At 46.7% G+C, this 18,498-nt stretch overlaps 1 protein-coding gene across 1 annotated transcript in view; it reads left to right on the forward strand.

Moving 5' to 3' along the window:
- Positions 1-18,498, forward strand: part of LOC123663639 (DNA replication ATP-dependent helicase/nuclease DNA2) — a 38,903-nt gene extending 20,405 nt beyond the window's left edge. Inside the window, exons 14-24 of the mRNA XM_045598307.1 lie at positions 6,325-6,466; positions 7,525-7,659; positions 8,221-8,387; positions 9,044-9,149; positions 9,544-9,676; positions 14,913-15,002; positions 15,089-15,192; positions 16,396-16,579; positions 17,115-17,300; positions 17,390-17,575; positions 18,148-18,498. Coding sequence (XP_045454263.1) covers positions 6,325-6,466; positions 7,525-7,659; positions 8,221-8,387; positions 9,044-9,149; positions 9,544-9,676; positions 14,913-15,002; positions 15,089-15,192; positions 16,396-16,579; positions 17,115-17,300; positions 17,390-17,575; positions 18,148-18,351 — 1,637 coding nt within the window. The 3' untranslated portion in view covers positions 18,352-18,498. The remainder of the gene's footprint in view (positions 1-6,324; positions 6,467-7,524; positions 7,660-8,220; positions 8,388-9,043; positions 9,150-9,543; positions 9,677-14,912; positions 15,003-15,088; positions 15,193-16,395; positions 16,580-17,114; positions 17,301-17,389; positions 17,576-18,147) is intronic.

Raw genomic sequence — 18,498 nt, forward strand, 5'->3', positions numbered from 1 at the left:
AAAAATCTCCACTCATCATCTTATAGTGGCAGGTGACGTGAATGCCTGGAGTCACTGGTGGGGCAGCAGCTCCGAAAATCATCGAGGAGCACAATTCCACGGATTTATAACCGAGATGGACCTCCATATCCACAATGTAGGCAATATCCCTACATTCGAGACCTATAGAGGCGGCAAGCTTTACTCGAGCTGTGTGGACGTGACTCTGACCAGTCAGTCCCTTCTTGCAGCAATGGAGAACTGGAGGGTGGAAAGAGATCTGATTACGTCTGATCACAACGCCATCACGTTCAACCTGCGTACCGAGGGACCTCTAAAACCGCTAGAACCAATCTCGACTCGCAGATACAACACCAATAAGGCGAGATGGACAGATTTCACCACAAACTTGAAGTCCGAGCTTGCAGAAGAAAACATAACTCAGAGTTGCGTCTCTAAGGTCCTGGACAAAGAAGAACTGGAGGATATCATCAATAACTATGTCTCCGCGATCCATCGCACTTGCGAGAAAACTATCCCGAAGATAAAGCCGTGGAAAGGCGACCCCAGACCACCATGGTGGTCTGTTGAGCTTAACTCCCTGAAAAGGGAAGCAAAAAAATACAAACGTCGCATAAAAAATGCTGCACCCAGCCGAAGGGCTTACGTTGTAGAAGAATACATACTGGCTGGGGATAAATACAAACTAGCGGCAAGCGAAGCAGCCACCCAAAGCTGGAAGGAGTTCTGTACGGCACAAGACCGTGAAAGTGTATGGGACGGTATTTACAGAGTCATCAGGAAAACATCTCGCAGAAACGAAGACACATTGCTAAGGAGCGAGGTCGGCGAAACACTTTCACCGGATCAATCGGCTGAACTCCTAGCAAACACGTTCTACCCGATGGACTCTGTGACAACCGAAACTGCCTATCACAAACAGGTCAGAGAGGCCGTAGAATACAGAACTCCTGCGGAGCTACAAGACCTTTCGGATGATGATCCACCTTTTACAGCTGCCGAGCTGGAACAAGTTCTCTTGAACCAAAATCCAAAGAAAGCTCCAGGTCCGGATGGACTAACATCTGACATATGCAGGGTGGCAATAAACTGCGATGTGGGGTTGTTTTTAGCATTGGCAAATAAATGTCTATCGCTGTCTCACTTCCCCAAGCAGTGGAAAGTCGCCCACGTATGCATTCTCCGCAAACCAGCCAAGGAAGACTACACCCACCCGAAGTCCTACAGACCTATCGGACTCCTGTCGATACTCGGAAAGACAGTCGAGAAAATGTTAATAGGTAGACTTCAGTGGAGACTATTCCCTACGCTGCACCGCAGCCAGTATGGATTCATGCCACAAAAGGGAACGGAGGACGCCCTCTACGACTTAGTCGGGCATATCAGGAGGGAAATTAAATTAAAAAAGATAGTACTTCTGGTATCGCTCGATATAGAGGGCGCCTTCGACAACGCATGGTGGCCAGCTCTCAAGAAACAGCTAGTAGAAAAACATTGCCCGAGGAACCTATACGCCTTGGTCGACTCATATCTGAAGGACCGAAGAGTCATAGTAAACTATGCCAGAGCATCCTGTGAGAGGGAAACCACGAAGGGATGTGTCCAGGGATCCATAGGTGGACCGACCTTCTGGAACCTTATCCTGGATTCGCTTCTGAGAGAGGTACAAAGCATGGGAGTGTACTGCCAAGCCTTTGCGGACGATGTGGTCCTCGTTTTCTCGAGCCAGAAAACCAGCAACCTGCAAGCTTCGGCTGAAACCACCTTAGCGGCCGTACAGGACTGGGGCAAACGTAATAAATTGAACTTCGCACCGCATAAAACCAATGCGATGGTAATGACCAAGAAGCTAAAATACGATACCCCCATAGTCCACATGTCCGGCACTCAGTTGAGGCTTGTAGAAGAAATAAAACTGCTGGGGCTCATTTTGGACTCAAAGCTCACATTCAATGCGCATGTGGCCGCCGTATGCAAGAAAGCGGCTAACATTTATAAACATTTAGCGCGCGCGGCGAAGGTGTCTTGGGGTCTAAACGGAGAAATAGTCCGAACCATATACGTGGCGGTGATAGAGCCCATCGTCCTGTATGCGGCAAGCGCGTGGTCCTCAGCAGCAGAGAAGTTGTCTGTAAGGAAGCAACTAGACTCACTGCAAAGAGGCTTCGCACAGAAAATATGCAAAGCGTACAGAACGGTGTCTCTGACATCGGCACTCGTCCTCTCAGGCCTGCTCCCACTCGACCTTCGGATCCGAGAAGCGGCCATGCTGTTTAAAATTAAGAAAGGCCACTGCGAGGACCTTCTGCCACCGGGCAGAGAGCTGGAGCGCAGGGTGGGTCCGATGCAAAACCCCCATCCATCTCTACTCATGCCAACTGAGTATGAGCGCTTGGAGAGTCTGAACCCTGAAGACCTCGAAAAACACCACATCGTCGGCTCATACATCTACACCGACGGTAGCAAAATAGAGGGCAAAGTAGGAGCAGCCCTAACGTGGTGGGATCAAGGCAAGGAAGTAAGATACTCCACGTTCCGGCTTGAACCGCATAACACCGTTTTCCAATCGGAGATGTACGCACTCTTCCGAGCCGTGGACATGGCGAGGAAATCGAAAAAAAGCCCTATTAACATCTTGAGCGACTCTAGATCGTCACTTGATCTACTAAGGAGTCCTTCGGTAACCCACCCTCTGGCCATTGAGATGAAGAGTCGCATCAGGCAAATCCGAGAAGACAATAGAACGGTGCGGTTCTTTTGGTTGAAGGCCCACGTAGGTACACCGGGAAATGAAAGAGCGGACGAACTGGCTAAAAAGGCGGCCCTAACGAAAAAGACGGCACCCGACTACAACAAAGTTCCAGTGTCGTATGTCAGAAGGCGGATACGTGAAGAGACTGTCGAGTTGTGGCAAGAAAGATACAATTCTTCGGTAACTGGCTCGGTCACGAAAATCTTTCTACCAGACGTAAAGACCGCTTACAAGCTGGTAAGAAAATCGGCACTAACACCGGTCGACACACAAGTACTGACCGGTCATGGAGGATTTGCGGCGTATCTACACAGATTCCACCTTAGGGACAGCCCTTCGTGTATCTGCGACTCAAACTGTCAGGAGACAGTTCTGCACATTCTGCTGGAATGTCCGAGGTTCGGCAGAGAAAGGCTGGCTCTGGAACTCAAACTCCAGACAAAACTAGACCAGACCTCGCTCCGCACCATCTTGGAAAATGAACCGGGCAGAACGTCTTTCCTGAAATTTGCGAGAAAAGCCGCTTCCTCGGCTGCAAAAAGAAATAGCACGACCGCTCTACCACAGGCTGCATTCATACCACATAGTGCCAGTACCGTCACAACAACTACCAACACAAACACAAACACAATTACACAGACACCGACACACGTTCAGGTCCGTGTCCCATATACCGTTTACCAGCCTGGGGCAACTGCTTCTCAGCCCCTGAATACCCAAACGCTGCGTGGCCAAATAACACAGACCACACCGTCTTCTCTGCAGAGTTTGTTCCAGAAGAGAGCCAATAAAAACGTACCTCCGCAACCTACTCACAGCAAAACACCAGTGGCCTTGTTCAAAGAATGGAAAGGAAGCGGTGAAGTGGGAATAAAGACCAGATGCGTGGCTCTGTTTATGGACAGCGAAGCGGAGAGAGTCGGAATGAGTTTTTGTCGCTCCGAAGGTCACGATCGTCTGGTGGTCTCGCCGGGGCTTGCCCTGCTGATGACAGGTAGCACGCTAAACACAAGCATAAAGCGCTCTAAGATCGAGGCGCTTGCGCAAAAACTGAAGGACGACTTAATTTACCGTCTGGTGCGGTTGAAAAATAAAACAATCGTGCTTTTCGAGGAAGGAGAAAGGTCTGCCTTTGCGCAGTCAAGTTTGTGGCTACAGCGGCTGGACGAGGCCTCCGGTGGGGCCCCCGGAAGGATCAGTGTGGACTCAATGAGAGTCGGGTATGACAAAGGCAACGTATCAGACAGGTACGGGTGTCTAAAGGCCTCACTGAACAACGAGGTCATTATATACGAAGACAGGGGGGAGGATCTAGGCTACCTAAAACCCAAGATCAGGACATCTAAACCCCCCGCATCGCCGGCTCTTGAAGAGCCCACACCCAGTGGATCGGAGCGCCTACAGAAACAGGTCGAGGCCCAAAAGGCTGAGTTAAGCAATCGGACAAAAGCCACACCGAAACCGAGCCTGATGTCGATGGCGAAGTTTATCCAATCGACGATCTCCCCAAAACGAGGCAAAAAACCGCCCCACTTGTCCCCCAATCAGGTCGATACAAGAGAGCGGCAAATTAAGGCGTTGGAAAGGTTCACCGAGGACGAAAGTTCGAAGCACCCGGAGGCGCCACCAACTGTTCGAACAAGGGCCGATATGGGGCAAGTAACACCACCAAAACTTCGACCAGCGTCCACACCATCTGAACACGCGCAAAATGCCCTTACCGAGTTCCTGGCCATAACAAAGGCAAACCGAGAGGTGAACCTGGCCACATGCAATAAGATCATGCAGACCTACCAGTACAACAACCTAAAGTTACTGGAGGTGGAACTCGAAGAAGCCGAAGCAGCCATTTACAACAACGACACTCGACAGATACTCAAAGGAAATATGTCGGGGAGGTATATGGCTGCATATAACATCACAGCAGGCTTCGTGAGCGCGGTCGAGTCTGAGGGGCAGGAACAAGAGCCTCAGATCTTCATTACACCACCAGGGGACCCGGTGGTGGTAGTGGCCAGATGCACGAGAGTAATGCTGGATGATCGGATACTCCGGATGGCTCAAACCATCACGGGGGACCGTGACGCCGATGATTCTTCCGTGGTCTGGGGGCTACCTTCACTGGAATGGATAAATGGGGTTCCAGGATGTGGCAAGACAACTCGCATAGTCGAGGAATTCGATGAGGATGAGGAAGTCGTCATTACGACCACCGTCGAGGCTGCCAAAGAACTTAAGGAGAAGCTGGCACACCGCTATGGCGTTAAAGCCAAATCTAAGGTGCGCACTATGGCCTCCGTACTGGTCAATGGTTTTCGAGGGGGCGCAAAAATCAGCCGTCTTACGGTAGATGAAGCCCTCATGAACCACTTCGGGGCCATAGTGATGGCAGCCCGACTATCAGGGGCCAAGAAGGTGGTCCTCATCGGAGATATTAACCAGCTGCCGTACATCGACAGGGAAAACCTGTTCAAGATGCGGTACAGCAGACCAACCCTGATAACAGGCATATCGTGGGAGCTGTCTTGTACGCACCGAAACCCCAAGGATGTCGCCTTCGCCATCAGCGAGGTCTACAAATATATTTATAGCTCAAGCCCAATAATCCGTTCCCTGCGCGTGGAAAGCTTCACGGGCGCGCAAATCTCTGCAAGACAGAACTGGACCCTATACCTGGTCTTCACGCAGGAAGAGAAGAAGTTGCTGGTGGACCGGGGATACGGGAAAGGGGAGGGGTCGCGTGTCTTGACTATCCACGAGGCGCAGGGCCAGACGAGTGAGAGTGTCATCGTCATCCAGACGAGGAGTGGGAGGCTGCGAATACATGACAGCGTTTCGCACGCGATAGTCGCGGTGACTAGACACACCAAGGCCTGTGTCTACTACACCGACTACAGGGATGACGCGATCTGTCGTTTCGTCGGGAGGGCGGCGGAGGCTACGGAAAAAGACATCCTCGGGCATAGTCTCAAGATGGCGATTCATAATAGAGACACCGCCGTCGTTGAGAGTATTCTCGAGATGTCAAAATAAAATTGGAATAGGTTGCTTGGCTTGGGAGTACTCCTCGTTGGTAGTAATATAGATAATATTAAAAATATATATATATTTAAGAAAACTATTATCACGCATGTAAATAATGTTTAGCTAGATATAAGTATAGTATTATAAGGAAATAATAATAATAACAAAAAAAAAAAAAAAAAAAAAAATTTGTACCATAGATTAGATTAAGAACCGGTCGGTGGACTCACGTCTCTTTTGGAGACATTAAAAACAAACATAGTGACTTGAACAGCGATGTTATTGACTAACGCCTACCTTGAAATAGAGAAAAAATAAAAATAAAAATTTGCATGTATTAGAGTAAAAAAGGACATGGGTTCATAAGCCCGTGGATGTATGACTTGTTAAAAAAAAAAAAAAAAAAAAAAAAAAGCAGTGGACTGTATTAGGCTAAAGTGATGATGATGAGTGAATGTGTTATAATGTTATTTAATGCTCTCACTTGTATCTAGTTTCTATAAATACAAAATTACTGTACATTTAATTTTATTATTTCATTGTTTAAGTAAACTCATTAAAAGATGCAAGAACACCAAAAGGTCCTCAAGAAGGTGACTTTTCAATAGTTAGCATAAAAGACAGACCCTGGATAGCTGCTGGTGTCGTCACTGTATCAAACAATGTAGAATTACATATACTTTTAGAAAGGTAATATTATTTTTTTAAATATTTTTAAATAATAAATAAATAAACGTATCACTATTATCTATACAAATTTGCCACGAGCCGCTATCGAATCCGTGACAGTCACTGTTGTGACCGCTATTCCAACACTTCATCAAATACCTAATATGTGGTACGATTTTTATAATAACATATATTTTTCTGTAGTTTTATTATAATTATATTTTATACATTAACAAAATGTCCCCGTGGTTTCATCCGCGTTAATTTGAAGAAAAAACGTACTTAAATATTATATCGCCTATATCCGTATAGTCTTTCTCAGTAAATGGACTATATGACACAAAAAAATAATCTTTCGATTCGAACCAACAGTTCCTGAGATTAGCGCGTTCAAACTGACAAACAAACATGTACTTTTTTTTTTTTTTTGATGTATTTTCTGCTTTTTACAAACATGTACTGATGCTGATATTTTAACGTACATTTATCGGAGATACAATCAGCGTATTAACGAGGCTCAGGCAACCGGCATCGTAAAGGAAAACTAGATGGCGTTGTGCCAGCAACTACACGCTTATCCACAGACTAAAGATGGCATTCGGAAACTAATGTGTTCTTTTTTTAACGTTTGTAACTAATAGGGACAATCAATGACAATACACATATAGAGCAAAACATACGAATTCTTCAGCTTTATAATATTAGTAGCCACCATAGTCACCCCCTCTCTTCCCGTGGGTGTCGTAAGAGGCGACTAAGGGATAACAAGGTTCCACTACCACCTTGGAACTTGAGAAGCCGACCGATGACGGGATAACCATCCAACTGCTGGCTTTGAAACACACAGGCCGAAGACGGGCAGCAGCGTCTTCGGTGCGACAAAGCCAGCCCTGCGGTCGCCAACCCGCCTGCCCAGCGTGGTGACTATGGGCAAAACACATGAGTTCACGTTATTTTTGGCGTAAACTTGTGGAGGCCTATGTCCAGCAGTGGACTGTATAGGCTATAATGATGATGATGAACTAAATAGAGACAATCAAAGACAATAATATATATAGGTATTTTAAATATTGTTACAGAGATCTAAGCCGACGTCTCGATCAACAAACCGTGTATCACATAGATACGTACGAGTCGTATGCTACAACCGTTCAGAATCTCACGAACTTAGGTGTGCTTATGGAAGATAGCGATCGTGCAACGCGATTGAGAAGGTATGTATATGAATTGTCTTAAAGAATACCACATATTAAATTATAAACAATACACACTGTAGTGGAGACATTGTCAAATCTTGTGTTTTTTATTCGTTGATTAATAAATCAAATCAAAATAACTTTATTCAAACAGACTTCAAAAGTACTTTCGAATCGCCATTTTACAAATGAAAAATTTATCTATTAATTTCTTTTTAATAAACACTTTAAATTTACCTTGAATTATGTTTTAATGAACCTTTTTCACTAACATTTTATTTATATAGTTAAATGATAAAAGTAATAAACATCTAGAATTCTAGAAAATATATTTCGCAGTTAAAATGTTTAAATATATAAATGATCTTTTTAGTATGTATGGATTTTTTAAAATAAATATCTATTAATGATATGTAATGTCTAGACAGTATAAAGTTTGTATATATTTGTGAGTATGCCACAGTGCTCTTGAATGCTATTTTAACAAAGAAGTTTTGCTTTTGATTTAATTACTTGATTAAATACCAATCGTATTAAATACAAATTGAAATGTAACTTGTGGATCATTATTTTTTTCAGGTTGATAATAGAAAAAGATAAGCCAGAGTTTGCTTCTAAATTACCTCGCGAAGTCGGTAAACTGGGTGTTAAATTAATGCGATCTCTAAATATAGAACAACAGCGCGCCGTGCTGCGTGCGTTAGCAGCAGAGCACTACGCGCTACTGCGGGGCCTGCCCGGCACCGGTGAGTGTGTGCGTGAGAGCGTGTGTGCATGGGTGTGTGTAGTACGAAAGTGTGCGTGCGTGCGTGCGTGCGTGCGTGCGTGCGTGCTGTTATAAACAAATATAATGAATGAGACAGAACAGATGAATAAAATGCAACATATGCAGTATGTTAAGCCTGGAAATTTTACACAAAACTGTTTAGTCAGCGATAAACCCCGTCGCTTCCAATTTCATTATTTTATACTAAAAAGACCATTGTATTCAAGACAGTTCGAGTCCGACTTACCTTAAGAACAGTTGTTGTCAATAATTAAATAAATTAGCAGCAGTAATTAAAGTGTTTTTTTTAAAAAGGACTAACGGAGAGCCATCCTAACAGTGCGTGCGTGAGTGAGAGAGTGTGGTGTCGATGATAGTGTGGGTGTGATGTGTGTATAATTTATGGTTTCTTCTTTAAGATTTCTTTAGAAGAAGAAGAGAAGCTTTCGATTGTGCCAAACGAGTGATGATTTCGCATATGTCACACATTAATTTACTGTTTATATCAAGACTTAGATTAACTTATTTATTATTATACACAGCTCATTTGAACGTTTTATTTATTACTCATTTTACTAGTGGAGGAGAATGTTGCATTGTGTTACTACCAATAATACCTTTGCTTTTTATTTGTAGGTAAAACACAAACAATAAGTGTGCTCATCCAAATGTTGGTGGCGCTTAAACAGCGTGTGCTTGTGACTGCTCATACCCACTCTGCTGTAGACACTGTGTTAAATAGGTAAAAAATATTTTAATTTTAGAATTACTATTTCGGATTAAAAAGAAAATTGGACATACTTTTAGGTTCTTTTTATAATTATTTTTTGTTCTTAATACTATAGCGTCATCAAAACAATATTGGCTGCATTCACTTCCAACATTCTGTTGTCCCTGTCAATCGTAAGGCTAGAGACAAAGTACTTGTGTTTGCTCGCAAACAAAAAAACAAAAAACGGCTTCAAATTACATTGATAAGTAATATAACGTCGTCGTCGAAAAATTTTACGAATTAAATATGCGTTATTTCGACGTTGCTGCGCTAAAAAGACACGCTAAACACATTCGTGTTTCGGTAACGTAACTGTCCTGGCTATCTTATTGATATATACAGTAACAGTGCGACTCGTGGTCAGGTTGCCGGCGACCCTGCGTGTGCTGCGGTTGGGTGCGGCGCGGCGGGCGACTTCCACGCGAGCGACACTGGACCACGAGCTGGTGAGAGGCGCGAGCACTGCTGCCCAGCTAGCGACGCTCTACGACTCTATGGTACGACTTGTGTGCGGCTCCCCTCGTACGAGACTTCCACGCGAGCGACACTGGACCACGAGCTGGTGAGAGGCGCGAGCACTGCTGCCCAGCTAGCGACGCTCTACGACTCTATGGTACGACTTGTGTGCGGCTCCCCTCGTACGAGACTTCCACGCGAGCGACACTGGACCACGAGCTGGTGAGAGGCGCGAGCACTGCTGCCCAGCTAGCGACGCTCTACGACTCTATGGTACGACTTGTGTGCGGCTCCCCTCGTACGAGACTTCCACGCGAGCGACACTGGACCACGAGCTGGTGAGAGGCGCGAGCACTGCTGCCCAGCTAGCGACGCTCTACGACTCTATGGTACGACTTGTGTGCGGCTCCCCTCGTACGAGACTTCCACGCGAGCGACACTGGACCACGAGCTGGTGAGAGGCGCGAGCACTGCTGCCCAGCTAGCGACGCTCTACGACTCTATGGTACGACTTGTGTGCGGCTCCCCTCGTACGAGACTTCCACGCGAGCGACACTGGACCACGAGCTGGTGAGAGGCGCGAGCACTGCTGCCCAGCTAGCGACGCTCTACGACTCTATGGTACGACTTGTGTGCGGCTCCCCTCGTACGAGACTTCCACGCGAGCGACACTGGACCACGAGCTGGTGAGAGGCGCGAGCACTGCTGCCCAGCTAGCGACGCTCTACGACTCTATGGTACGACTCGTGTGCGGCTCCCCTCGTACGAGACTTCCACGCGAGCGACACTGGACCACGAGCTGGTGAGAGGCGCGAGCACTGCTGCCCAGCTAGCGACGCTCTACGACTCTATGGTACGACTTGTGTGCGGCTCCCCTCGTACGAGACTTCCACGCGAGCGACACTGGACCACGAGCTGGTGAGAGGCGCGAGCACTGCTGCCCAGCTAGCGACGCTCTACGACTCTATGGTACGACTTGTGTGCGGCTCCCCTCGTACGAGACTTCCACGCGAGCGACACTGGACCACGAGCTGGTGAGAGGCGCGAGCACTGCTGCCCAGCTAGCGACGCTCTACGACTCTATGGTACGACTTGTGTGCGGCTCCCCTCGTACGAGACTTCCACGCGAGCGACACTGGACCACGAGCTGGTGAGAGGCGCGAGCACTGCTGCCCAGCTAGCGACGCTCTACGACTCTATGGTACGACTCGTGTGCGGCTCCCCTCGTACGAGACTTCCACGCGAGCGACACTGGACCACGAGCTGGTGAGAGGCGCGAGCACTGCTGCCCAGCTAGCGACGCTCTACGACTCTATGGTACGACTTGTGTGCGGCTCCCCTCGTACGAGACTTCCACGCGAGCGACACTGGACCACGAGCTGGTGAGAGGCGCGAGCACTGCTGCCCAGCTAGCGACGCTCTACGACTCTATGGTACGACTTGTGTGCGGCTCCCCTCGTACGAGACTTCCACGCGAGCGACACTGGACCACGAGCTGGTGAGAGGCGCGAGCACTGCTGCCCAGCTAGCGACGCTCTACGACTCTATGGTACGACTTGTGTGCGGCTCCCCTCGTACGAGACTTCCACGCGAGCGACACTGGACCACGAGCTGGTGAGAGGCGCGAGCACTGCTGCCCAGCTAGCGACGCTCTACGACTCTATGGTACGACTTGTGTGCGGCTCCCCTCGTACGAGACTTCCACGCGAGCGACACTGGACCACGAGCTGGTGAGAGGCGCGAGCACTGCTGCCCAGCTAGCGACGCTCTACGACTCTATGGTACGACTTGTGTGCGGCTCCCCTCGTACGAGACTTCCACGCGAGCGACACTGGACCACGAGCTGGTGAGAGGCGCGAGCACTGCTGCCCAGCTAGCGACGCTCTACGACTCTATGGTACGACTTGTGTGCGGCTCCCCTCGTACGAGACTTCCACGCGAGCGACACTGGACCACGAGCTGGTGAGAGGCGCGAGCACTGCTGCCCAGCTAGCGACGCTCTACGACTCTATGGTACGACTTGTGTGCGGCTCCCCTCGTACGAGACTTCCACGCGAGCGACACTGGACCACGAGCTGGTGAGAGGCGCGAGCACTGCTGCCCAGCTAGCGACGCTCTACGACTCTATGGTACGACTTGTGTGCGGCTCCCCTCGTACGAGACTTCCACGCGAGCGACACTGGACCACGAGCTGGTGAGAGGCGCGAGCACTGCTGCCCAGCTAGCGACGCTCTACGACTCTATGGTACGACTCGTGTGCGGCTCCCCTCGTACGAGACTTCCACGCGAGCGACACTGGACCACGAGCTGGTGAGAGGCGCGAGCACTGCTGCCCAGCTAGCGACGCTCTACGACTCTATGGTACGACTCGTGTGCGGCTCCCCTCGTACGAGACTTCCACGCGAGCGACACTGGACCACGAGCTGGTGAGAGGCGCGAGCACTGCTGCCCAGCTAGCGACGCTCTACGACTCTATGGTACGACTCGTGTGCGGCTCCCCTCGTACGAGACTTCCACGCGAGCGACACTGGACCACGAGCTGGTGAGAGGCGCGAGCACTGCTGCCCAGCTAGCGACGCTCTACGACTCTATGGTACGACTTGTGTGCGGCTCCCCTCGTACGAGACTTCCACGCGAGCGACACTGGACCACGAGCTGGTGAGAGGCGCGAGCACTGCTGCCCAGCTAGCGACGCTCTACGACTCTATGGTACGACTTGTGTGCGGCTCCCCTCGTACGAGACTTCCACGCGAGCGACACTGGACCACGAGCTGGTGAGAGGCGCGAGCACTGCTGCCCAGCTAGCGACGCTCTACGACTCTATGGTACGACTTGTGTGCGGCTCCCCTCGTACGAGACTTCCACGCGAGCGACACTGGACCACGAGCTGGTGAGAGGCGCGAGCACTGCTGCCCAGCTAGCGACGCTCTACGACTCTATGGTACGACTTGTGTGCGGCTCCCCTCGTACGAGACTTCCACGCGAGCGACACTGGACCACGAGCTGGTGAGAGGCGCGAGCACTGCTGCCCAGCTAGCGACGCTCTACGACTCTATGGTACGACTTGTGTGCGGCTCCCCTCGTACGAGACTTCCACGCGAGCGACACTGGACCACGAGCTGGTGAGAGGCGCGAGCACTGCTGCCCAGCTAGCGACGCTCTACGACTCTATGGTACGACTTGTGTGCGGCTCCCCTCGTACGAGACTTCCACGCGAGCGACACTGGACCACGAGCTGGTGAGAGGCGCGAGCACTGCTGCCCAGCTAGCGACGCTCTACGACTCTATGGTACGACTTGTGTGCGGCTCCCCTCGTACGAGACTTCCACGCGAGCGACACTGGACCACGAGCTGGTGAGAGGCGCGAGCACTGCTGCCCAGCTAGCGACGCTCTACGACTCTATGGTACGACTTGTGTGCGGCTCCCCTCGTACGAGACTTCCACGCGAGCGACACTGGACCACGAGCTGGTGAGAGGCGCGAGCACTGCTGCCCAGCTAGCGACGCTCTACGACTCTATGGTACGACTTGTGTGCGGCTCCCCTCGTACGAGACTTCCACGCGAGCGACACTGGACCACGAGCTGGTGAGAGGCGCGAGCACTGCTGCCCAGCTAGCGACGCTCTACGACTCTATGGTACGACTTGTGTGCGGCTCCCCTCGTACGAGACTTCCACGCGAGCGACACTGGACCACGAGCTGGTGAGAGGCGCGAGCACTGCTGCCCAGCTAGCGACGCTCTACGACTCTATGGTACGACTTGTGTGCGGCTCCCCTCGTACGAGACTTCCACGCGAGCGACACTGGACCACGAGCTGGTGAGAGGCGCGAGCACTGCTGCCCAGCTAGCGACGCTCTACGACTCTATGGTACGACTTGTGTGCGGCTCCCCTCGTACGAGACTTCCACGCGAGCGACACTGGACCACGAGCTGGTGAGAGGCGCGAGCACTGCTGCCCAGCTAGCGACGCTCTACGACTCTATGGTACGACTTGTGTGCGGCTCCCCTCGTACGAGACTTCCACGCGAGCGACACTGGACCACGAGCTGGTGAGAGGCGCGAGCACTGCTGCCCAGCTAGCGACGCTCTACGACTCTATGGTACGACTTGTGTGCGGCTCCCCTCGTACGAGACTTCCACGCGAGCGACACTGGACCACGAGCTGGTGAGAGGCGCGAGCACTGCTGCCCAGCTAGCGACGCTCTACGACTCTATGGTACGACTTGTGTGCGGCTCCCCTCGTACGAGACTTCCACGCGAGCGACACTGGACCACGAGCTGGTGAGAGGCGCGAGCACTGCTGCCCAGCTAGCGACGCTCTACGACTCTATGGTACGACTTGTGTGCGGCTCCCCTCGTACGAGACTTCCACGCGAGCGACACTGGACCACGAGCTGGTGAGAGGCGCGAGCACTGCTGCCCAGCTAGCGACGCTCTACGACTCTATGGTACGACTTGTGTGCGGCTCCCCTCGTACGAGACTTCCACGCGAGCGACACTGGACCACCACTTATATTACCTATGTCAGGGGCCGGAAACACACAGTACACGAGCACAAACGCCTAGACACACAACACATCACAACATATAGCCACAACAAACATCATTCTGTATGGCCTATACAAATCGCTACTGACTATTAACATCGTCAGAACTGCAAAATTGCATTTTTTTGTTCATTTTATAAAACGTTCCCAAATAACCAAGTCTATCATCAGCTGAAGAGAATTTTTTTATTTTATGCATATATTACTTAATTGTGGTACTTCTGACAAATCAGTACCTATTAGTCTTAATCTGTTAAAAATGTAACAAGTGACTTTTCTCATAGTTACACATTAAATACCGGCTAGTAATAATTTTAAACATAAATAGCCTGTACAGCATTACTTTAAAATTTCATGATCCTGCTTAAAATAAGTAAAAAGATACACGCAATTTAATCGGTTTCCTGTAAAGTTGCTGTTTTTCACATCCGACGTTTTTAATAGTCATAGGTGAAATGTTTGTCATGGAATACACGACCGCAAACGCAACAGCCAGTCACCTCTGCGCCAACACATCATTAATATCTTAAATTTTTACCGATTCATGGACATGTGAACATACAGTACACTTTGACGGCCACAAGTCACGAATTCTATTAATTCATTAAATTAAAACCAACTTAAACGTTAACGAAATATAGAAAAAAAAAGGTTATTTTGCTATTTTAGTTTACGTATATTATATTTATTACAATTATTTTAAGTTTGTAACACTTAAATAAATTTTAGGACGTGGTAGGAGTGACGTGTCTTGGAGCCAACCATCCATTGCTCGCCAGAACTACTTTCGACGTGTGCATAGTTGATGAAGCCACACAGGTTAAAATTATATTTTTACCTATCAGTTAAGGTAAATAATTTTTTTTTTCAATGTTATACCTAATTTAATAATTATTTTGTAATAGGTGCTACAATGTACGGTACTGCGTCCATTATTCTCTGCAAAACGTTTCGTACTGGTCGGTGACCCAGAACAATTACCTCCCGTTGTGAAGAGCAAAAGCGCCAGGTAAGTATTGCTATACATTAGAACTGTAATATAAATGAAAATAAATTGCCGAAATGTATGTACGTATGAATGTATGTCCGAATATATAATCCGAATAATCCGATAATGTATAATCCGAAGGTCTTGTTAGGATAAGGTTTCTGTAAAATAAGTCTAAAAAAAGTGTGTGTGCAATTCAAATACGACAGAAGTGAAACTTCTGGAAAGTAACCTAAGAGAGATATTTTTCACCGGGAATATAAAACACTAAGTATATAAAGGTATTCTATGTTATTCTCTCGCTGACTTAATCCTATACATTTATGTTTGTTTCTTTATCGTGACGTATTTTCGTTTCATGGAGTTCTCAATTACAACGATACTAACTTCTTTAAGTTTCACTTTAAAAAAATCAATGTACTAACGAAAAGAAAAATATATCATATTTTTAAATGTACTAGCATCCCGCCGCGGCTTCGCACGGGTACTTAACAAAAATTTCAAAACATTTTTTCTATATTTTTTTTTTTAATAATATAGTCTATGTCACCCGCGGATAGTGTAGCTTCTCACCAGTAAAAGAATTTTTCAAATCGGTTCAGTAGTTCCGGAGCCAATTCAATGCAAATAAACAATCAAATCTTTCCTCTTTATTAACCGACATCCTAAAAAGGAGGAGGTTCTCAATTCGACTGTGTTTTTTTTTTATGTATGTTACATCAGAACTTTTACTGGGTGGACCGATTTCGACAATTTTTTTTAATCGAAAGGTGGTGTGTGTCATTTGGTCCCATTTAAATTTATTTGAAAACTTACAACAACTTTTCGAGATATATCTAATAATGCGTTTTTACTTGACTATTTTTTCGTCGACCTACGTTGTATTATATCGCATAACTTTTTACTGGAAGTACCGATTTTGATGATTTTTAATATATCATGTGGTCACATTTAAATTTCATCGAGATCTGATAACAATTTTTTTAGTAATCTTTGATAACGCGTATTTTATTTATTTTCTCTTTGCTTTAAAGAGTAACTGCGAAATTTTTAATGATTCTTTTCTGCAAAATCTACATTCCGAATCGGTGGTAGGCTGGAAGCCTCATTTTTAATCATAATTAAAATGTTTACTCATAAAATGACAATCCAAAGGCGCTTATTCTATTATCCCTATTTGAATAAAATTATTTTTAATTTTGATTTGATTTGATTTATTCCCAGGCGTTTAGGCATGGAGGAGAGTCTGTTCCATAGGTTGATGGTAAAGGAAGCGACCAGCACTCTTCGTCTGCAGTACCGCATGAACCAGCCTCTCGTCGACGTGGCCAACAGAGTCGCGTACAACGACACACTCCAGTGTGCTAACGAGACCGTCGCACAGGCGAAATTGAAGATAGATTTTGAGGTACTTTCGTCCTATTAAAATGATATAGTTTTTATTCTTAAATGTAAACAACCACTCTGGTGTAGTGGTGCGTGTGCCATGCGCCTAGCCGACGGTTCAATACCCGCTCGGGATGGATATTTTCAAATATTTCTTTCCGATTTGGATGTCTGTCCTTGTGGGTCTCCCCACCGTGCCTCGGAGAGCGCGTTAAGTTGTCGGTCCCGATTGTTATCATAAATACCCGATAGCGGTTGTTATTCGTAGTAGAGAATATATCCGCCAACCCGCAGTGGAGTAGCGTGGTGGGTTAAGTTCCAATCCTTCTCCTTCATAGAGAAGGAGGTCTGTGTCCAGCAGTGGGATATTACAGGCTGAATCATGATTCTAAAACGTGTATATGGTATTTTGATATGGGTTTACACATGTTACGTTGTGTTATTATAAAACTTATTTGTTAGTACACATAAAAACATAATAAATATATGTCATGTCGTAATGAAATTAATATCTTGTTTGTCATCTAATCTCAGTTTAATTATTTATTTTTTTACAGCTAATATTGTCTCAGTACTCAGAAGAATCGCCGTGGTTGGTTAAAACATGCAGTCCAGATTTCAAATATGCAGCGGTATTTCTTAATTTAGAGCTTGGAACTAGTGACAAATTGGATAATGAAAAAACCTTAACTAATATTGAGGAAGCGTGTGTCGTTATGGGTATAATAGATGCTTTGAAAAAGGTAAATAATTACCTGTTAATATTATTATTTATTTTTACATACACATGACGGCAATAAAATGAAAAAAAAAAAAAATTTTTTTTGTTCAGGCAGGTGTGTCGTCAACAGACATAGGCGTCATAGTTCCATACCGTGACCAAATGTCACTTCTACGACGGTGTCTGAATGGTCAGGACGTGGACGTCAGTACAGTTGACCAGTTCCAAGGCAAAGATAAGGACGTTATCATATATTCCTGTACTAAGCGTGATACACAGGTCGGCCGACCTGCTAAAGTATGTAACATCGATTACTTTATTTATCATCAAATAATACATCAATGAAACTGGTAGACAACTAAAACCATTTTGCAAAACTAAAAACCTCTCTTACCTCTAAACTACTTCGTCTATTTGACTGATATTTTTCGTGAATAGCATAAAAATTATATGTATGTTAGTGGTTTAATGTAATGCCTTGAGCTTTTATACACTGTATAGATAGATATAAGAGTATAAAATCCATAGTATAAAATTCAAAGTCGCTTCCCGCTGTCTGTATGCTTAGATCTTTAAAACTACGCAAACTAATTTCGATGCAGTTTTCTTTAGTAAATAGAGTGGTTCCAGAGGAAGGTTTATATGTATAATACCATCCATGCATAATATAGTAAAGGAACACTGATAGTTTTTGGACCCGTGCGAGGCCGGGGCGGATCGTTAGTATAAATATATATTAAACTCAGACTTTGTCAGGAATAAATTCTACAAACCCGAAATGGAAAGCACACTGCGCACAAGCGCACTGCCAATTGTGCCATTGAGCAATTCAATGCATTATTATATTATTGCCTATATTATTTTGACAGGAGGGAGAAGTTCTAAACGACCAAAGACGTCTAGCGGTTAGTGTGACGCGCGCCAAGCACAAACTTATCGTGGTGGGCGACGCTCGTGCCGTCCGCCGGTACAACACTCTCTTGAGTCTTGTCGAGGCGTGCACTCCGGTGTTAATAGATCAAAATACTATAAGAACATTACAAAGAAAATATGAAAACATTATCAAATCATGATTTGTATATGTGTTGTGAATGATAATTTTTAAGTCATATTTTTTTATTGTACTAGTGATATAATCCTTTAGTTATTGCGTTTGTGATTATTTATTAATAATTAAGATCTGATTTTTTATATAAACAATAAAAATTTTGTATACCATA

This window comes from Melitaea cinxia, chromosome 20, assembly GCF_905220565.1.
Source record: "Melitaea cinxia chromosome 20, ilMelCinx1.1, whole genome shotgun sequence".
NCBI lineage: Eukaryota > Metazoa > Arthropoda > Insecta > Lepidoptera > Nymphalidae > Melitaea > Melitaea cinxia.